Source organism: Xiphophorus hellerii, chromosome 7, assembly GCF_003331165.1.
Source record: "Xiphophorus hellerii strain 12219 chromosome 7, Xiphophorus_hellerii-4.1, whole genome shotgun sequence".
NCBI classification, from domain to species: Eukaryota; Metazoa; Chordata; class Actinopteri; order Cyprinodontiformes; family Poeciliidae; genus Xiphophorus; species Xiphophorus hellerii.
The window spans coordinates 18,955,273-18,976,456 of NC_045678.1; the positions used below are offsets into that span (position 1 = coordinate 18,955,273).

General features: G+C 40.6%; 3 protein-coding genes across 6 annotated transcripts in view; 1 reads left to right on the plus strand and 2 right to left on the minus strand.

Annotated features, from left to right (window-relative positions):
• Nucleotides 1-934: 934 nt before the first annotated feature.
• upp2 (uridine phosphorylase 2) lies at nucleotides 935-3,385 on the minus strand. 2 transcript variants are annotated; one of them, XM_032567073.1, is made up of 7 exons: nucleotides 3,223-3,385; nucleotides 3,024-3,138; nucleotides 2,782-2,940; nucleotides 2,545-2,659; nucleotides 2,240-2,446; nucleotides 2,011-2,157; nucleotides 935-1,481 (listed from the first exon to the last, which is right to left on the minus strand). In XM_032567073.1, exons 1-7 carry the CDS (start codon nucleotides 3,273-3,275, stop codon nucleotides 1,339-1,341), a joined length of 939 nt encoding a protein of 312 aa, XP_032422964.1. In that variant the 5' UTR covers nucleotides 3,276-3,385; the 3' UTR covers nucleotides 935-1,338. The 2 variants fall into 2 exon arrangements, with proteins under 2 accessions (XP_032422964.1, XP_032422965.1); XM_032567074.1 differs by having other exon boundaries at nucleotides 3,024-3,152; nucleotides 3,223-3,382.
• A 1,180-nt stretch (nucleotides 3,386-4,565) lies between these two features.
• Nucleotides 4,566-8,253, minus strand: LOC116722783 (uncharacterized protein C7orf57 homolog). Of its 3 annotated transcripts, none has more exons than XM_032567076.1 (8): nucleotides 8,135-8,253; nucleotides 7,897-7,943; nucleotides 7,607-7,771; nucleotides 7,412-7,508; nucleotides 7,123-7,234; nucleotides 6,844-6,920; nucleotides 5,174-5,281; nucleotides 4,566-4,871 (listed from the first exon to the last, which is right to left on the minus strand). In XM_032567076.1, exons 1-7 carry the CDS (start codon nucleotides 8,206-8,208, stop codon nucleotides 5,197-5,199), a joined length of 657 nt encoding a protein of 218 aa, XP_032422967.1. In that variant the 5' UTR covers nucleotides 8,209-8,253; the 3' UTR covers nucleotides 4,566-4,871; nucleotides 5,174-5,196. The 3 variants fall into 3 exon arrangements, with proteins under 3 accessions (XP_032422967.1, XP_032422969.1, XP_032422966.1); XM_032567078.1 differs by having other exon boundaries at nucleotides 5,169-5,281; XM_032567075.1 differs by having other exon boundaries at nucleotides 5,189-5,281; nucleotides 8,135-8,252.
• A 5,005-nt stretch (nucleotides 8,254-13,258) lies between these two features.
• Nucleotides 13,259-21,184, plus strand: part of LOC116723130 (activin receptor type-1) — a 30,397-nt gene continuing 22,471 nt past the window's right edge. Inside the window, exon 1 of the mRNA XM_032567766.1 lies at nucleotides 13,259-13,628. The gene's annotated coding sequence lies outside the window, so the exon portion shown is untranslated. The remainder of the gene's footprint in view (nucleotides 13,629-21,184) is intronic.

Consider the following 21,184-nt stretch of genomic DNA (forward strand, 5'->3'; position numbering starts at 1 on the left):
TTGTCATACCTCATCCTGATCTGAGTCATTTAAGAATAACATTGACCAATAGTGAACACGTACACAGCACTTGTTCACAAAGACGGTCACTGTTGTAGTAGATAAAAAGTCTGACTAAATACCATAAAATGTATCATCTGCCATAACTTACTCAACACATTTCAGATGCTGAAAATGACAGATATTTTGTTGTCTCATGCCAGTTAAGCTCTTCAACTAATCATATCTTAATATCTTACAGCAGATTTTTTTTTTATACCAAGGAGTTTGCTACATGTTCTGATGACTTGGTATTAATGCTGCTTCAACATGCTTTAAGAGTTACAATTGAGCTGCTTTTTTGCAGCTGAAACACTAGTTTATTAGAATTTATAAGCACATATTCATTAGATCAACAAAATAATGTGCATGGCTAAGAATACAGTTTTGCAAGCCATGCATATAAAAAAATGTAGCAGTGATTTGAAGTTATTAATGCTAGCCATTAAAAAAAATGCTCCTGTCTGATCCCAAATCTGATACTTAATCCCTGGTGTAAACATAAATAAGTAACACTTGATGCTATGTCCAGCCATTGCTGAGGTACTGCCAAAGTTATTATTCCAGTATGAAAAGTGTAGCAATTAATTTAAGACATAAATTCTATTATGAGTAATAAACATCATGCGTTGATCTTGCATTGCTACAGTTCACATCTGACAGAGGAATTGATGATGGGTATTTATTTATTGACTGCTTACATAAGTTCTTTTTTACAATGACATACAGTATGTACAGCATAAACTACTAAATATATCTTGAAAACATGCAATATTGTAATTTATTGTCTGTGTTGCTTTATTACAAGAAAGAAAAACAATAAAAATACAAAGAAATACCTTTCAAACCATAGATCACTACTGTCTAAGCTACAGTAAAACCTACGTTTTTTTTGTTTTGTTTCAATAAGGTGCCATTTAATTTTCAGTCATTCAGATACAAAATCAAAATATGTTTATCGTCTAAACATAAGATTTTGGAGTCTACTCTAGGCATGTCAGCTTTGGTGGCATATATACAATGGTTCACATTAACATGAAAATGAGCATACACAACACATTATTGTAAAGATTTGTATTACCTTACAAAAATAGTGCATTTAATATGAAAATATGCAACACATACTTAAATGTCTGTAAAAGCAATGTGGAATATTTATTTCAGCTTCATCAAATAAATCATAAAAAAGCATAAATATTTCTGTAATTTAACTATTAACATTAGGTACAGTGTATGTATATACATTATCAACATGATAGCCAAAGCTACATATAGTTTTTTACCGGGGGGGCAGAGCGTTCAGACAACAAGTCCCAAATGTTTCTTGATAAAGTGGGACACCAGGACTTGGGGTCTCTGCTGGTACTCCACCAGAACATCATGAGGGGAGGTGATCTGGTCGCCGTCGAAGCGGTTCAGTAAGGCAACACACACCACAGCCGCTGCAGAAAGAAAGAAAGTGTTAAGTAATGGTACAATACTGTTCCAGTGCCTTATGGTTACTTGCTGCCTCTGTTAAAGATAGAATACTTAGAAGTATTCTTGTAAGGTTTCAATTATTATTCCAGCTGTTTCTCGGCTCTAGATCAACACACATCTCCCTAACTTTCACATTTTGATGAGAAGTGTCTGTGCTGTGATTAATCCAAGCAGTTTAAATATAGTAGTGTAAAATTGTGAAAGGTCCAAATGTTTTTTAACATGCACATTTTTTCCCCCACTGAATAAAAGTACATATTTCTGTGAGATTGTTCTAATGCAATTAAAGATTAATTTATCATAAGGTTGACTCTATACGTTTAGCTAGAAACGCTTATCTTTGTAAAGGATGCTGCATGTTGGAGATTCTTGCTCAGAACGGAAGTGTATTCCTGTCTGTCTTGAAACATCAAATTAGACTAATTGCCTGATGTGTTCACGGCACTTGTACTGGGTCATTCTAGTGTTCAACAATTTGTTATAAATAGACACCTTTCAGGCCACAGACTCTGCACATGGCAGCAAAGACGGTGGATTCCATCTCGATATTCCTCACTCCAGCCTCGTAAGCTTTTCTCAGATACTCCAGCTTTTCCTCATGAGAAAAAGAGCAAAGAGCTCCATCGAGTCTGCCTTGACCTGTAGACATACAGAATATTTCAGTACATGATGAGTCCAAGAGGACTTAGAAGTGAATTATGAATGATGTTTTGCTTAGTACCTTCGTAGAAGTCATGGGTGCACATAGTGTTTCCAATGACGGTTGGAATGTTTTGCGACGAGGAGCATTGCAGAAGCTCATTGGCAACTCCTTCATCCAGCTCAGTGCTCCGAGTGATAACTTTACCCAGAACAACTTGTTCAAACTGGGGACGGAAAGAGTAGTCCACTGCTTTATCAGTGATCACCACCGTGCCTGGAGCCAGACCTGCAGATGATACATTACAATGGTTTTATAAGATTTTTCTAGATGAAAATCTATATTAAAAAAAACTGTCGGCAGGAGAAAAAATAATCAGGTCTTACCGACTCCGCCAGATGTTCCCAATCGAAACAAAACCACATCACGGCACTGGGCGTGATGAAGCAGCTTAATGAGCTCATGCAGCATGATGGAGATGGAAGGGACACCCATACCATGCTACAAAAAAAAAAAAAAAAAAAACTCTAAAAGCTGCAAATTTCATATTTTAAAAATCTAGCTTTAGAAGTCTGCGATAGTGAGCGCAGTTTACACTGATCTCTGTAAAAATGAATACCTACACTTATGGAAAGCACTGGTCCCACTTTGTACATGCAGTAGCGATCCGTCCCCTCACAGATATCTTTGATATCTTCTGGGATTCCCGGCAGTTTCAGCTCGTGGTGCATAAACTGGGCAAAAGCCTTCATTCGATTCGCACTGCCACCAACACACACAAACTAACAGAGAGGAACCAGTTAATACAGTGAGTTTTGTTTTATGACTGGTAGGCTTTTATTTCTGTAACTAGGCTTTTACAAACCTTAATATCTCCAAACATCTCTGGAAGGTTGTGAGTCTTTGTGCTCAAACTGAAGTGGTACAGAATGTCCTCCTCCATTGTGTCCAAATATGGATTTTTAATTTGAACCTGTTGTCTGAAAGTATTTTACTGCATATTAAAACACAGTCAGGGTCACATCCATTGTACACATAGAATCAATAGAATACAAACCACTCACTTGATGTAGTCATTGTGTTCATTCTCCATACAGTTGAGAAGAATCGGTGCCATTACTATAGGTGATGCTTTGAAATAAAGTCTTAAATGTCTTTCCAATTTGCTGTGAAACTGTGAAGCACTTGATGCAGCTCTATTTTGAGTAAGAGACAACCCAACAGTGGCGTTGATATAGCCGTCACCCCTGACCTAGCCACTGATTGGTTCAGAAAAGAGGAGTAGCAGCACTTGCGCTTTTACTTAAAGTATCCACCAGCTACAAGCAAACGGGAAGTACAGTGATGTAGAAATACTTAACTAAAGCAACAAAAAAAAAAAACCTAAACAAACAAACAAAAAAACTGTAAAAGTAACAGGCTGTGACATAAACAGTGAGGTATGAATGAACCCTGACGTGTGTAATGTCTACAATTCAGCCAATCTGAATTCAGAAAATATCTGACGCATTCGGATAAAACCCACAGAGGGAACATGGAGATAACTTCTGACCCTTACATGCAACAGTTTGACATCAAAGCAACAGCATACAGTATATTTAATGTATAACCAACAACCAAATGGTTCATTCAGATGATAAACACAGGAGATAATTGTTTTCATAATTATCTCAGATATCATAATATCTGAGTATCCACAGATACTCACTTAGCACTTTTTTAAGAATTGTATTATTTTAAACCTACATTAACACAAAACCTTTCATACTTTAGGTTAGATAGAATTGCCAAAATTACGTGTTTTTGCCAAATATCAAATTAATATAAAGAACTCCTGCAGATGTATTTAAGGCACCACCTCAAACACACCGCTTCTTTGTGTGACATTATGGAAAAACGAGACCTATACAGGTTCAGTGCATCTATATGCAATTTCTAAATGCATAAAGGTACATTTATTTGTTCAAACAATTATACGCAAGTATAAACACCATGGGAATGTCCAGTCATCATACAGCATATCATCTTTAGGAAGGAAATAAAGTTAGTGAGGAAATGATAAAATGTTTTGATATGAAATTTGTCTCAACCTTAAAAACAAAAGACCTTGCGCAGATACTGGTTGAAGCAAGAGAATGTCACTATTAACAGTGAAACAGTCCCGATATGGTCTGAAAACCCACTCAGCACAGAAGACCAATTATAGTTTACCAAATGCAATCAAGGACAAATACAAATACCTACAATCTAATCCATTTGTGTTTTAAAATTTGTAGAAGTAAACAAAACAGAAATGAGACTCATCAAAGCTTGTTTTGTTTATAGAAAACTAAGGCAGTCAGGTAAAGAATATGGAAGATCTGGGTGCAAAAGGGTTCATGTTAAAAGCAGAGAAAAAGAATCAGAATAATTTGGAATTTCAACTTTATTTTAGTAATCGTTTACCCATTTTCACATAAGCAGAGAAACTTTAACAAATGCATCTCCGTTACATAACAGATGAAATTAATGAGGCACCACTTACAGGCAAGAATAAATACAACAATACAGCCATAATTCATCACTTTCACACTTTTAAAGATGTTGAACTAAGTAAAATGCTTGATCTCGTTCAGCAGGACAAAGTTGAGAAATTAATGTCAGAAGAAAAGATGGCAACTGTTCTTCTTGAAGTGCATGCATCCTTTTTCTGCACATCTGGCAGTCTTCCAGTCTGTTGACATAGAAATGGAAAAAGAGCAAGAGTCGCTGCATTAATCATTCCCACATAAGTCACTATCATATCTACATAACACTGTCAGGATGCTTCATAAATTTCCTAATGGTTCAAACGTTAAAGTTTTAAACAGCAAATTTGTCATTTCATGGTGCTTATTCATAAAGTAGTCACATAAAATCAATGCACTGCTTAACAGCTTGCCTTCATTTTGTTTCATCGCGTTAGAAGTGCATTCTGAGAGCATGATGAAACAAAAATGGAAATGTTTAACAATGATAAAGCGATTGTAACCTTACTGCTGCACATCTTACTGGATGAATCACTGTTGAGGTGAGCTGTCTTCTGCATAGCCAAACCTCAACAGCTTAGTCATGTCAACAGGAGCTGGTTTCTTGTCAAAAGTTCTGAAATAGCAGTGAAAATTATTATTGTTTTAAGTAGATTTTGAAAGCAGTGTAGAGTTTCGTCCATTTTTATTACATAAATACTGGCATAAATGTTTACTTGTTTAAGATAAACAGAGTAGAGTTAACATGGGTTAAACATTACACAGTTATGTAACTGTGGGTAAACCCCGACACTGTCTCCCGAGATAAACTCTGGCTACTGATTAAAGAAGTTTTCTTTCAACAAAGCCCACACAATCATCAACTCCCATTTCCAAAATGATCTAGTCTTTGTCTTTATCTAGTCACCAAGTAACTAAATGGAGAAAGTCATCCAAGTAACACATCATCTGAAAAGATTTCACCAGAAAAAGGTAAAAGAAAAACCCAGTTACAAATGGTAAAGGATTCTTACATTTTTCTCTGTTGTTTTGGTTTTCTTTTAGGACCAGACAGAAAGAAGCTGAAACTGATGTAATGTATAGGTTTTGTTTTGATTTTTCTTTTTAAATGTCTTTAAAACTTTCCTTTTGTTATGAATATAGTCCTAACCGTTTTGTCTCTGCAGCGGTGAGCATTGTGCCCTTTTTAGTTTTGACAGGTCATTGACATTTTCCCAGAGCTACTGGAATACACAGCTCTGATCAGCTGTAAGCCAAAACAAACAGTTGGACATCCAGACTGTCCTAGAAGCGATTGCACTTTGTCCTGCTGTATTTGACCTGACCTGTGCAAAGTGCCCACGAGCTTTTCTGCTCTGTCATCACAACATGGGAGTTAGTAGAATTTACGAATCTTACGACTTATGCTAAATACTGCTTGATTTAAATGTAGCTCCAAGACATCCTTACAAAAATGTCAGTTGACTATATTAAAAAGACATTAAACATGCCAGTTTAATGCAAATATTTCTGCAAGCAGCAGTCAGAGAATCGTTCTGTACAGTGTTTGAAGTATTCAAAAGGATCTCCCTTTTCCTCCATTTTATCACATCACAACCACAAACAAATCTATTGTGCTGGGATTGTATGCAAAATATCAGAACAAAGTAGTGTAACTCTGGAATTACACATGTAAGTTACAATGCAACAAATGTGAAAAGGTGTAAGACTTATAAAAATAAAAAGGATACAAAATTTAAAAACAGAACGTGAAATGCCAATGCACAGTCAATCCCAATCATAATATTATTTTAACAGCTGTGTCAAATGTACCAGCAGCTAGTTAGTATTGCATCAGTAATTATAAATGAGAAATTATCGGGATTAATCAAACTGGAGGCATTCCTATTCAAAACATAAAGCTATTGCTGCCTAACGAGCTCAAAACAGTCATAAAACTTCATTTCAATATCTTGAAGCATAAATTAGAAACATGTAGGCACCTATTAAATCTCAGTGTGGATTCTTAATGTTGCACAGCAATAGCTGAACTTCTTCCTTCTTTTTTATTCTAATAAGTATTGAAGCGCAGTAACTTATCAAAAATAACAGCTCAGTTTGTTTATGGGAGTGTTAGACACTCCTTACACAGACTTCAACAAAGCACAACAGCACCATCTTGTGACCATAGTAACTTACATTCTCTTATACTTGTTGCTCCCATATTGATTGGAAGTCTGCAACTTCTCCATCAGGTTGCAATCAGCATCTGGATCCTAAAAACAGAATAAAGTAAAAGAATATTTATGTTGACAGCATGGCAGGGTGCTGAGTTAAGATAAATAAGAAACAAAACTGGGCCAAAAGGTGAGCATATAATGTCACATTGCATCATGAACAGTCACAGTGCTTAGCTTTAAAGTGGTATAAACAAGCTCAATTAGTACAACTTACCCCATGTGATTAATTACTACACACCTTTTTTTTTCCACTGCTGTCGTCGTCATCTTTCTCCTCCTCTGGTGAAATGTTGTCTGTCCCAAAGGGAGCCTCTAGTGGTGGGTGGGCTCCAGGGCTTTTTTGCTGGCTGCTGTAAATTATCCCCATGGAACAAACAAGAATAGGACACAAAACGTACACAACTTAATGTTATTTTTCAGTTGATACAAATCAAGTTGTTTTTAAAAATGATTCATTCACACTGTAGTTTTTTTTTTTTTTTTATCACAAATTAAACAAGATGTAGCATATGAGATTATTTAAACACCTTGCTGTAGTGGGGTCTCCCGATTCAGTGCAGAACCAGTCTGGAGGTTTGTACGCATTTGGTGTAAAAACATTTATGTCCTCATGCCACAAAAGCCCTGTTAAACCCCAAAAGAGCAAAAATAAGGTGTTCGTTTGTGGTAATGAAAAGCGAACAAAAAGCACGATTGTAATAAGACAAATGGGATGACTCTACCCTTATGTCCTCCTTGCTTTGCAAGTTTTACGTAGTCAGAATCGCTCTCCAGCACTGCAACTCTTCTCCCTTTGAGCCTCTCCTCGGGTGGGGTGCTAATGGTTGGGGACAGTCCAGGGATCTGGGAGATGTGCCCATCTTGTGTTCTGTACCCTGTTCTGACACCTGTTTTAATGCACACACATAGAAACAGACATACACAGAAAATAGTTACAACAAGTCCATCTCATCGACGTAACCTCAATCCCGCGAATTCAAATAAAGTTTAAAGTATAAACAGCTGTACTTGCCAGATTTCCCTGGTTCATCATAGGTACCAGAGAAATGTAAGGAATTTCTGGAGAAAATACAAACAAACCCGACATATTAGCATCGTAGCCAATCCTAGCATAAACAGTGCAACGTTTAACTCTCTTTGGCAAGAAAAAGTTCGTTTTAACCAAGCCTCGTTGTGAACACAAAACAACACGTAAACTGTTGACAAAGTCAGATAAAGTCCATATTCAAGCATAGCTTCGTATCACTTACTCTGAATTCATTGTGCAAGCGGTCAAAAAGCTGTTGCACCCACTCTGTTTGGAAGTTTGTGAACTCGTCTCCATAGAAACGGATTTCTCTAACAGCTGCTGCTCGGCAATGGAAGCTGCTGATAGAGAACTGTTCACACTCTACCGTATCTTTTTTTATTATTATTTTATTAGACTGCAGTTGTAGTTCGGTTCAAAACGGCAACTCGTTTCCCCTGCGAAAGTGATAAAGAATGCGTGCTTTCTTTGAAATTGAAAACATATTATTATTCGCTTAGAGAAAAACAGCTGGAGGTTTCAGGGTAGAAAAGACCAGATCACTCAGCGAGACAACAAAAACCAAACTGAGAATAGCGATTAGGGGAACAAGGAACAGAGGAGTTTGATTAAGTGACTTAATCAAACTGAAGAAAAGATGTAGGGAAATATGAACTGAGGCAGAGAGGGAGAATGTCTTACCAACTTGGAAAACACAGGATTCAGGAAACTGGGTAAAAAAAAATATAAAACTCAAAAACATAGAATGTATAAGTAAGTAAGTAAGTAAGTAAGTAAGTAAATAAATAAATAACAGCAAAAAACAAACAAACAAAAAAACAACAACAGAGAAACAATAGGAACAATGAATTTTTAAAAAAGCACTGAGTTGTCATGAAGCGGTGTGGTGTTGGTGGTGAGGCAGAGGCAGCGGACCCAGGTATGATGAATAGATGATGTTTTAATGAGAAAACTTAGTCCAGACAACGAGCAGCAGGCACACGGAAACACTGACGACACAGAACTAACATTGACGACGACTAGACTGGACATTGACGAAACATAGACGAGGACCCGACGAGGAACAAGGAACACAGGTGGAGTTAAATACACGGGAGGGTAATCACAGAACGAGACACACCTGGGAACAATCAAGGGGAGGACAGGACAACGAAGAGACTCAAGGACACAAAAAACTCTAACTAAACACGGAAAAACACAGATCCTGACAGTACCCCCCCCTCAAGGGCGGCTACCAGACGCCCAAAAAAAAAAAACCACAACAAGGGTGGGCGGAGGGGCGCCGGATGGGGGGCCAGAGTCCAGAAAAAACAAAAACACAACAAGGGTGGGCGGAGGGGCGCTGGACGGGGGGCCAGAGTCCAGAAAAACAAAAAACAACCCACCATCGTGGGCGGAAACACAAGAAGGGCCAAGAGTCCAAAAACAAACAAAAAACTACCCACAGGGTGGGCGGAGGCAAAGGAGGCAGGAACCACGGAGGTGGTCCGGCGGTCGTCCGCGGCGGCGGGAACCACGGAGGCGGTCCGGCGGCCGTCCGCGGCGCTGGAGGCGGGAACCACGGAGGCGGTCCGGCGGCCGTCCGCGGCGCTGGAGGCGGGAACCACGGAGGCGGTCCGGCGGCCGTCCGCGGCGCTGGAGGCGGGAACCACGGAGGCGGTCCGGCGGCCGTCCGCGGCGCTGGAGGCGGGAACCACGGAGGCGGTCCGGCGGCCGTCTGTGGCGGCGGGAACCACGGAGGCGGTCCAGCGGCCGTCCGCGGCGCTGGAGGCGGCGATGATGAGTCCCGGGGGCCGCCCACAGACGGCGACGACGAGCCCCCCGAGGCAGGGTCTCTGGTGGAGCACAGGGGGTCTCAGTGGGAACGCCGGGAGTCTGAGTCGGAACACTGGGAGTCTTATGAGGAACGCAGGGGGTCTTGGTCGTCGGGGTCTCGGAAGGAACGTAGAGGGTCTCGGGAGTCGGTGTCTCGGAGGGAACGTAGAGGGTCTCGGGAGTCGGGGTCTCGGAAGGAACGCAGAGGGTCAGGGTCTCAGGAGGAACGCTGGGGGTCTCGGTCTCAGGAGGAACACTGGGGGTCTCGGTCTCAGGAGGAACGCAGAAGGTCAGGGTCGGAACGCAGGGAGTCTCTGAAGGAACGCAGGGAGTCTGAGTCGGAACGCAGGGAGTCTCGGAAGGAACGCTGGGGGTCTGGGTCTCGGAAGGAACACTGGGAGTCAGGGTCTCAGGAGGAACGCTGGAGGTCAGGGTCTCAGGAGGAACGCTGGAGGTCAGGGTCTCAGGAGGAACGCTGGAGGTCAGGGTCTCAGGAGGAACACTGGGAGTCTCGGTAGGAACACAGGGAGTCTCTGGAGGAACACAGGGAGTCTGAGTCGGAGCGCTGGGGGTCTGGGTCTCGGAAGGAACACTGGGAGTCTCGGAAGGAACGCCGGCTGGAACGCCGGCTGATTCGGCCTCGGGTGCGCCGGCTGGAACGCCGGCTGATTCGGCCTCGGGTGCGCCGGCTGGAACGCCGGCTGACTCGGCCTCGGGTGCGCCGGAGCGAAGCCTTGGAACCGGCCGCGGAGGCGAGCCGCAGCGAAGCCTTGGAACCGGCCGCGGAGGCGAGCCGCAGCGAAGCCTTGGAACCGGCCGCGGGGGCGAGCCGCAGCGAAGCCTTGGAACCGGCCGCGGGGGCGAGCCGCAGCGAAGCCTTGGAACCGGCCGCGGGGGCGAGCCGCAGCGAAGCCTTGGAACCGGCCGCGGGGGCGAGCCGCAGCGAAGCCTTGGAAACGGCTGCGGAGGTGAGCCGGAGCGAAGCCTGGGAAACGGCTGCGGGTCCGGAAAGCGACGAGGGGCCGGGTGCACCGGCGGCTCACGTCGTTGTCTCCGAGCGGGCAGCGGAGGTGGCGGCTCCGGAAAGCGACGAGGGGCCGGGTGCACCGGCGGCTCACGTCGCTGTCTCCGATATGGCAGCGGAGGTGACGGATCCGGAAGGCGACGAGGGGCCGGGTCCACCGGCGGCTCACGTCGCTGTCTCCGGGCTGACCGTGGAGGTGGCGGCTCCGGAAAGCGACGAGGGACCGGGTCTGCCGGCGGCTCACGTCGCTGTCTCCGAGCGGGCAGCGGAGGTGGCGGCTCCGGAAAGCGACGAGGGGCCGGCTCCACCGGCGGCTCAGGTCGCTGGCTTCCCGGACGGAGGTATCGACGGGGGCCATATCCGGGGGGTGCCAACACCAGTCTTGTCCCCCGGAATAGCTCCCGCTGCAGGTCGGCGAGGGCTTCAGCCAGCTCCCTGTCCTCCCTGCCGGACCTCCGCCTCGGGCCGCTCTGCCCTTTAGGAGGTAACCTCCTGAATGCTGGGTCCATGTTAGCCGCCTCACCGATCGGTATGGTCGGGTCCTTCTGTCATGAAGCGGTGTGGTGTTGGTGGTGAGGCAGAGGCAGCGGACCCAGGTATGATGAATAGATGATGTTTTAATGAGAAAACTTAGTCCAGACAACGAGCAGCAGGCACACGGAAACACTGACGACACAGAACTAACATTGACGACGACTAGACTGGACATTGACGAAACATAGACGAGGACCCGACGAGGAACAAGGAACACAGGTGGAGTTAAATACACGGGAGGGTAATCACAGAACGAGACACACCTGGGAACAATCAAGGGGAGGACAGGACAACGAAGAGACTCAAGGACACAAAAAACTCTAACTAAACACGGAAAAACACAGATCCTGACATGAGTATTCAGAAAAATAAAAACACAAAAATCTACTAATTTACAGCTGTCAGATGTTTACAATCACAAAGATTAAAAAATGTATAAAAGCACCGAAGGTTATTTAAAAAATATGATCAGGTTTTAGTAAAAACCTGATTTTTTTTTTGTTGATATTTTGATATTCACATTGCTGCTGAATACATTCTATCGGTTAATTGTCTGAAAAGAAAGAAAGAAAGAAAGAAAGAAAGAAAGAAAGAAAGATATATTAAAACTATTTTTTCCAGACATAACAAAATTGATTACAAAACTTTCCAATCAATTTAGACAGACAGGGAAATGTTCAAGCAGAGAGATGTTTTTAAAAGCTACTTGACTCGAATCACCTCTAGTGTCAGGTTTGTGGCCCAGGCAGTTCTTGAAGTATCGAGTTTTTTTTTTTTTTTCTTCAATGTTGTGAACATGCGCAGAGCAGCCAAAGTCCCTTTAAAGCCTGGCTGTCAAGTTGCTTAGCAAGTATTTCAGGGACAGCAAGAATTTCCTATAGTTTCAGTATAAAATCCAAATTTTGTTGTAATTTTTTATATTTTAAAAGAAATCTTACATTAGTAAGCAACTTCCTATTTTCAATTGGGGTTAGTTCTAATTGTGTATCGTCTGATGAGAGCCTTGATCTTATTTTTCAAATAAATAATTTTTATGGCAACATGTTTTTTGTTGTTGTTTTTCTAAGCAAACTTTGAGAATTGTTAAAGTAGTGGTTGATGCTTTTCTGCTGGCATCAATATTTTGCACATCTTAACTTTGTTTTCAAATGCTGAGGAGAAATATGATTCAAAATTACACTTCAATTCTCACATGCAAAATACCTTTTTAAATTCACGTGTATGCAAGTATAAATTGCAATTTTCTTGTATAAAAGGAAATCTTGGAAATAAATAGAAACAATATTTAACATTAACATAAATGAAACTATGGACTGTTGGCAAACGCACCTTATTTGCTTTTGTGGGTCTTCTTTAAATCTCTCGTTGTTCATCTAGAAAGCCTGGCAGAGATCTTGACGTCGGTGATATGATCTTTGCCTATTATGCTTGTTAGAAGTGATAGTTTGAACATCCTCCTTCTCTCTCTGCTCTTTGGTCTTGTGCTGCTTCCATCATAAAGCCTCCTTTTCAATTTCTTTAGGATTTGAGGTCAAAGTTCCAGTTATTTCTTAAGCTTTCCAGGTGCTAATCAGTTGCTCATTGTTGTAAAAACAATACTTTGTTGTCACAGTTACACATTGTTGGTAAAAAAAAATAAACAAAACTTAAAAAGTAAGAGAAAAAAAATCATTCCAGCTGCACAGCATCCAAAGTCAGAGCAAATAATTGTCCAAAAAAGTAATGCCTCAATCAGAAACATTATGCCTACAAATCAGAACTAAAGTAACAGAGCTACTACAACATGCTGCCACCATTAATGGCAATTCTAAAGAATCTAAAAAATATATGTTAGTACCTTATTTTTATTGTTCCAATTTTTCTAAGCTTATACGAGTTGAACTCCAAAACTGATGGAAGAGAATTTAGAATTTTATTCTGAAGAGCATTACCGGAAACACATGCGCCACAACTCTGACTTAATGATATTTCCCCCACACAGTAGTAAGTCCCTGCAAGGTAACTTCCTCCACCAATCCTGGCTATTTGCCTTAAAACACCGCCGCTGGAGTACGACTCTTGAAACCCCCCCGGGGATTGTACTGACTGTGAAGAAGAACCGGGTTGTGAAATGTATCTTATACTGGGTTCTGTTCTCGGAGTCAGCACCTAGTGACTTCGCCAGTTCTTCTTTGTAAATTGCAACCAGCGACCGACGGATGATAATGTTGGCGTCATGAAGACTCTGCTTTCCAGACTTTGGAAAACAAATCGGGTTTTGTCGGTGGATCCTCGGGAGATGGCAGAATAATTGAAACCGTTACCGAATCCTCATTTTAGAGCACTTTGGAAAAATAACTAGAAGGTAAGTTTAACTATATCGTTTAGAAAATAAAGACTACTACAGTGGAAAAGTTTTGTCTGTTTGCTCTTAGAGGTTTCAATGTGTCTCAGCCTTGCTCTGTGAAACCCCCTCCCTTTTTTAGCCACACAAAAATGAACGCTTTCAGTTTTTTTTTTGTTATCATTCCAGACTTCCTGAACACAGCTTAATTACACATGTCACACGTCCAGACATCTTTTTTTTTATTGTTAAAGTGAATGCCTCAGGCTGATGTTATTCGCTGATAAACTGGGTAGGATGAGCGTCAGGCTCAAAGAATGGAAAATTGTGCCTGCTTTTGCAGCTGCCAGAGATTTTAAGGTTCTCGCTTCCATTTGAAGACTAGATGAGACTTGGAGTTTTTTTTTTTTTGTCATGCAAACTGTATTTCTCAAAGGGTCGTTGTGGTTTGCGTCCCATCATTGCATGTTGAGCGATATTAACATCACAATCTCAGTCCTGCAAGGAGGGGGGCGCAGCTAAAATCACAGTATGGGCTGAAATCACAAATCCAGTAAAAATCCCCAGGTATGCCTTTAAAAAACAACAACAACAATAAAAAACGATAAAGTAACCAGGTTTATTATCGGGCTTTTGGGACAATCTGGTCAAACAGGAAATGGTTTTTGATGCATGCAGAGGCCTGTAGGCTTGCTGATGAGAGGGTGTAAACTTCATTATAAGGGTGTTAAAAATGTCTGAAAACACTCAGCAGATAATTGTCCTGAAGATGTGTGAATGATAATGCATCACGTTTAGGTGTTCCTCTAGTTTCTGCCTCCCTTATGGGTCATGTTCTCTGGGAGTTTGAGCAGAATGTCCTTTTTTTTTTTTCTCTGCAACTCAGTTAATTTTGTGGTGACACACCTGAAGGCATTGGACTGATCACACTTTAACAGACTCACTCACTAGTCTCTTCGTTAGGGAAACCTCTTTTAATGGTTGATCATGCAAAGAGTTAATGTGCCAATCACCTGGCACTAATGTGAAGCATCAGAGCAACTAGAGTTGAAGACCACTTTGCTGAAGTTTAAACATCAGAATGGAGGGGGAAGAGGGGATTTGAGTCACTTTGAATGTGGTATGCTTGCGGGAGTCAGATGGACTAGTTAATAGTATTTGGAAAAACTGATCTTTTGGAATTTTCATGCACAACCATATCTCATGTTGACAGAAAATGGTCCCAAATTCCTTATTAATGCCAGAAGAAAAATCTCAGACTGATTCTCTATGATAGAAGGGCAACAAAAGCTCAAATCAATCCCTGTTACAACTGGACTGAATTATTGGGTGGAATATTTTGTGGGATGCTATTTTTGATGTAAGCTCCGCTTGTAATAATGGATTTGGCCACATGAATGGACTTGCGCTGCCATTTCTGCCCACAACTGATATAGATCTTCTTGCCTGAGGTCTCAAAGCTCAATAAGAATGTTGACGACATTCTTATGATGGCGACACTATTGATATTGTCAAAAATAATTTTCAACAGTAAAACTGTAACATTCTTTACATTGTTGACCACTGCTATAACCAAAACAAAATCAAAATACCATCTCTGAACACTTAATATTTTGACCCTTGAATCAGATGGTCTACTGCTGCAAAATATCATTTGGGGCTGTCATCCAAGAAAACAATTCTACAATCTGCACAATATCTCTAAAATGGGACAATAACTGGATGAAATGTTGTTGCCTGGTCTCTGTCTTTGTTATGACAGCAGCAATAAGATGGTAAGGTCAGAATTAGGTGTAAACAGGAGGAAAACCTGGATCAATCCTACATTGGATCAATGATTCAGGCTCATAGTTTAATGGTTAGGGGGGTAGCTACCTGGCACATTTTTGAACAGTCTGACTATTGTCAGATATATTCACAGTGTACTCATCTTCTCATGGGTCTTTAGAGCAGGATAATGCATCAAGTCAATAAACCCAATCCATTTCCAACTAGTCCCATAAATATAGCTCCAGGGAACACCACAGTCAAAGATCCTAATCTAATGGAGCACCCATGGGATGTGTTGGAACAAGATATTCACATTATGGATGTGCAGCAGACAAATATGCAGCAGCTGCATGATGATATTATGTCAGTATGGATCAAAATCTCAGAGGAAGGTTTCCAACACCTTGTTGAATCAGTGCAATGAAGAATTAAGTCGGTTCTGAAAGCGAAGGGTTCCAGACTATTACTAACAAGGTGTCTCGTAGAAAGCAGATTGTGAGTGTTTTCACATAGCAAAGTGTTTCGCTTTCAAAACGTATATAATTGCCATAACTTAATGTAATTCAGAATCAGTTAGAAGACTAAAACACCCCCACAAATCATCAGCAGGTAAAAGTACTGAACTTGTAGGAGTCAGTGAAGTAACCGAAGAAGCTTTGGCAGGGTTTAAACATTCAGGTTATTTGTCATAGTCCCAGCTGCCAGTATGAAGTGGCACTTGGCGGTCATGTGTTTGTGTGGTCTGGAGAATGTAACCCCATAGCTGACCAGTCACTTAGATCAGACTTCTTTTCAGTGAGGCACTTCTGTCTTGGACTCTGGCAGACAGTGGTCAGATCAGAAGACGTCAGACAGCCTAGATTGGAGTGTGGTTCAACTTCTTGGTGACCTTTAGTTTTATTTATTTGTATCTCCATTTGGATGAGTTAAGACTAAACGTTTTGCTTAGTTTTACTTTGCAATAGAATCTTCAAACTTCTTATCTTCTGCAACTTGATGTTGTCTCTCTTGAAAAGACGATCTAAATTACCTCATGCTGGTTAGTATTGAGTCAAACAACTATATGACCATTATAATTGATGCATAGTTTTTTGAAGATTTGGAAATTTAGATAAACAACCATCAGACCACAAGCTAAGGCTACACCATTATTGTTGTTCATTAATTAATTCACATTACACAATGAGCATTTTTGAGACTTTTGATGCCTTAATGTCTTTAACACGTTTCTGATCTTAATGAGTACAAAATAATTGTGATTGTTGCCAACCTTCATGCATCTACAGTCAAACTATTTTGTAATGCAGCGCTTCTCAGTTTGATCTAGGAGTCAACAATTGGTTGGTCCCACTCCAGTGTTTTAGGGCCTGTGTCCTACGTGTTTTGGATTTGTCCCTGCAGGAGTAATCCAGTTCTGCAGGGGCCTGCTAATAAAGCATTCATCTGATTCAGGTGTGCTTGACGAGGGAAACATCTAAAACATGTGGGACGGTGGCCCTTAAAGGCTAACTTTGAACACCACAGATATACAGTGTTACATTCCAGTTCAGCAACTGTTGACGATGGACCGGTGTGTGACGTCTCATCTGTAGATATCTGTAGTCTTTGAGTTATAAATTGTCCAGGTATGGGTAGAGGTGAACACACTTAACAGAATTTCATTAAAAAAAACAAAACAATGTTCTCATTTTCCTGAGATCATGTTTGTCTGCTCTGCCTTTAGTGACACCTTTTATAATTGAGATTTATCATTTTGACTAAGTATCTTGGTTCCCAGAGCTCTCGTGATCTAAGAAATTTCCGAATTTGTTCATTTGACAATAGAGGGACCTCAAGATCACTAGTCTGCATTTTGCATGTATTGCCGTTAGCAAAAATGGGTCATATATGTGTCCTTGTTAGGAAAGTTATTTTATATCTAATTACTTGATGAAGAAAGCTATCCATCACTTAAATTGTTTAGAGATTTGTGACATAAAAAAAAACACATTCAAGTTAATGTGAAGTCCATGTGAATTGTTTGCATTATGCAACATTCTTCCCTAGTTATTGTGAATTTTAAAACCTTAGTGGGTTCACTATACATAGGCGTTCTCTGCATCAGTGGGATGACATTCTGAGTTGTTGCCAGACTTAACCCCCCAACTAATCTGACTGATATTTATCTAGAGATTTATCTAGAGATTACAGCTGTCATGCAGGTATTACCCGGCTGGATTTTCCTCCGTCATTAATGTATCACTATGTGACTTGAGGCACCCCTGGTGATTCATGGGGAATTCACCGGAAATTAGGAGGAATTTAAACACACAAAACATCAATGCAAAATCTAAAATATGAAATGATTACATTTGAGAAGTTTTACTGATAAATAAAAGTACCAAATGTAAATTGTCTAATTGAATGAGTTTTTTTTTTGAACAACAGTAACATAAATTGATAAGATATGACTGATCCCTTCATAAAAATGAATTGAAATGACTCTTTCCTTTAGAAATATAAATGTTTATGGGAATAGCATTTATATGCTCAGATGTACTTGCATGAAGTTTTGTTTTAGTCAAGATTATTCTAAAGAATATATAAAAAAATCCCCTGAGAGTGCCAACTCTGTTATTTAAGCTACAGGACTATCTCCATTAATTGTATCAAGTTCCCATTAATTGCCATGGAAAGTTTTTAAGTTTCAAAATTGTGGAAATTTTGCAGCTTGAAATTAATTGAAATGTTAAATTAATAAAGTAAATTTATTAGTTATTATACAACTGCAGTGCACCACTCTATTTGAAAGGAAAATATCTTTATATGGAATACAGTGATTAACCTAATGGATTCTCATGCTCAACCTAAAGATATTTTTTGTTTTAGCTCAAATGTTAATATTTTGTTGAATCATTAGCCTAGCTTCTTGTTTTGTTGGGAATTCCCAACATCCTTTTCCTTGTTATGGCTCCCAAATCTTTCTGGCTCCTGAGAAATCCATACTCTCTTGCATTGCTTGAGCTCTTCTGTGTGATGGTTGCAGAGTGTATAATTTTCCCATGGTGGTCTGAAGAGTTTAGAAAACAAAGTGAGATCGGCATTCTTTTTTATTTTTTTGGCTGAGCGGGTCTAGATTTCAGAACACAATCACTTCTCTGTACCCAGTCATTTGTCCGTCATCGGCAATGGGAACAATAAGCAAGTGTGGCCAGAGTGCAGCACTGAAGTTCTGCAGGCTTCTTGGAGATGAGTTTTTGGGGATGGGGTTGAGTTCGTATGTGTGTGTGTGTGTGTGGCATCCTGTCGCAAAGTCTGTCATTAACGAGGCAACTGCAGTTATGAGACCAAGACAGACTGCTTCTAGTCTGAGCACACGTCTGTGGATCATTGCTCTTCAATGTAGGTGGCTCTTAAGCTGAAGGGGGGGGAACACAAGGGAGGGAGGAGGGGCTGTAAGTGTGTGTGATTGGGTGTGTATGTGAGGTTATGCAGGTGGGAGGTGGAGGCTGAGGAGGAAAATAGAGAGCAGGGTTTGGCCTGGAGTCTAGAATAGCGACCTTGCTTCACTTTTTGTCCTGTTTCTTGTGTGCTTGTGCTGACTTATGAGAAACTTTGACTAGCAACAGACCTGGCATCGGATGAGGCAGCAGACTGCAGAGGAGCGCAGCATGTGGGTTTCGTTTGCTTTTGGTGTCCAGCTTTTTAAAGGGGCCCTCTGTCTGGAGCGTTATTTTTAGTCAAAAAAAAAAATCCTCGAGCCTTTTAATAATCATCAGCCTTATGCAGCCCAAACAGATCACGACGAGGAAAAAGCTGTCTGGGACTTGCGGGCTCTGCTCGCAGCGGGTGGCAGGAAGTTAAAGGGAGAGAAAAGGAGAATGGGATGAAAGGGGTTGCCTTTGTATATATGCCAGAGTTTTAGTCTTGTTCCACTGGTTGGTGTTTAGGAGATCACCCTCGTTTTCTCATCTGGTGGCTTTCGCACAGACTTATTGATTTCCTCCTATTCTGTGTTCAAACGTGGATGAAGAGCAGTGGAGACAGGGCGAGTTGAGGCGAGACACTGCTGTCTGCACAGATGCGCACCCGCATAGATTTGCAGTGCTAGTGGCTCCTCTTCTCTCCACAACAAACCCCAGACTACTCTGGAGACAGTCTGCAATACACATTTTATAAGCCCTGCACTCACTACAATGCTCTTGTCTTATCACTCTGCCGTCGGAGGGAAAAGTTATGGCTTTGTTTTAGTTGCTACATCTCCCTGATCTCATTTCCAGGCTCGACAGGCTGTCTTGTTTGGTGGGGGCATTTTGTCTACAATTTGCAAATAATCTTCCATCTTGTACCTGATAACGGTATATATTCATGTCGATCTGTTATGACGGTAGTGTGCTCCAGCTGTTAGGGGCATGTTTTAGAGTATGTCCAACATGTTTGTTGTGTTTGAACCAAAAAAGTAATTTATTTCTTTTTTTTACAAAACAGTATAATTTTTGTAATGTTGCACAATTATAGGTTTTATTTTCAGTGTTTATTTTTTTGGATTAGTATTTGGAAGGCATCCTTCTTATGAGACGATTTGATGCATGATGTTGGATTCACAAGAAATGGACAAAGTCAGATGAAATTAAATATAATTTCTGTTTTGTAGAAAGGTGAAATTAGTTGGACAAATATCAGACATCAATTTACGAAGGTGTTGGAAGTCAAAATGATGTTGCGAAATAGATTTAGGTGCACAGGATTATCCATTAAGGATTAGGATTTTGTTTTATTAATACCAACTTTAGTATGATCAGTTACTAGTTAACCAGTCACAGTAGTCTTAATTCTTACACATTTCAGTGGTTTAACATGAAGTTTTTTTAGTTATTGTTAGACATTGGTTTATAGTTTGCACATTTTCAGAGGAATTAAATTGTGTATCCAGTTTCATGGGCAATATGTTAGTATACGGGTCGTAACTGTAAATAATGTCCTCAGATTACATTATTACACTTCCAATAGCATTTCTTTTTCAGTGGCTTGTCACAATTTAGGAGGGTAAATAAATGGCTTTCTTTTTTCAGAATTAACTTTTAATGGACTTTCATAACCTAACATGATCTCAGGACAGGCACAAAATGCCTCAACGTTTAGCTTCATTATTAGTCATCTGTATTTATGTTTGCCTAATTAGATCTGGCTTATTTACAGCATATGACTAGAACTCTAAATATAATAAAGTCAGTATTGCTCAAATGTTTTAGAGCTCAGATCAATGTCCAGCCTGATCCTTGAGTATCTGGTAGCACCTGTAAAAGACATAAGAAAATTTATAAATTGTTTCAAATTTTCAGGAATGATATGTGATTGTGCTCCTTGTGTTGCAAGTGTAGCCGAATAATTTATCTCTACAGATCAGATTTATTATTTTACATTGCAAGACTTGTTAGACACTCTAATAATATTACATCCACAATAATAGTAATTGCAGTAATTTAATAACGTTGTCTACTCAAAGGAAGAAACAAAGTAATGGTAAGTAGTAATACTGTGACTTCTCACCAGAATACCAGTTCAGTTTTTGTAATAGCAGAAGATGGCCTATCTTCTCCTCGTGATCTAAGTAATTGTTTTCTTTATCTGCTGTGTTTGGCACCACCCTCGGACTGAGACTATTATGACATGCTTGTACACACAACCTCCATGGACACCAATTTTTGGGTTTCACACAGCTGTGTGTAGTGACCATTAGACTCACTTGACTACAGTGAATAGGTGAAAAGTAGAGCAAATTAGAAGGTATTAATTAGGCTCATGTCTTCACTTGGTAGAAGGTTCTA

What these genes read in the sequence shown, in the direction of transcription:
- upp2 (XM_032567073.1), bottom strand. Translation starts at nt 3,275, where the DNA reads ATGGCACCGATTCTTCTCAACTGTATGGAGAATGAACACAATGACTAC. An exon ending in GACCAGTGCTTTCCATAAGT is followed by an intron (nt 2,660 to 2,781) that starts GTAGGTATTCAT and finishes TTTTTTTTGTAG; the next exon opens with CATGGTATGGGTGTCCCTTC. An exon ending in CAGAGTCTGTGGCCTGAAAG is followed by an intron (nt 1,482 to 2,010) that starts GTGTCTATTTAT and finishes TTCTTTCTGCAG; the next exon opens with CGGCTGTGGTGTGTGTTGCC.
- LOC116722783 (XM_032567076.1), bottom strand. Translation starts at nt 8,208, where the DNA reads ATGGAGACGAGTTCACAAACTTCCAAACAGAGTGGGTGCAACAGCTTT. An exon ending in TGATGAACCAGGGAAATCTG is followed by an intron (nt 7,772 to 7,896) that starts GCAAGTACAGCT and finishes GCATTAAAACAG; the next exon opens with GTGTCAGAACAGGGTACAGA. An exon ending in AAAGCAAGGAGGACATAAGG is followed by an intron (nt 7,509 to 7,606) that starts GTAGAGTCATCC and finishes GGGGTTTAACAG; the next exon opens with GGCTTTTGTGGCATGAGGAC.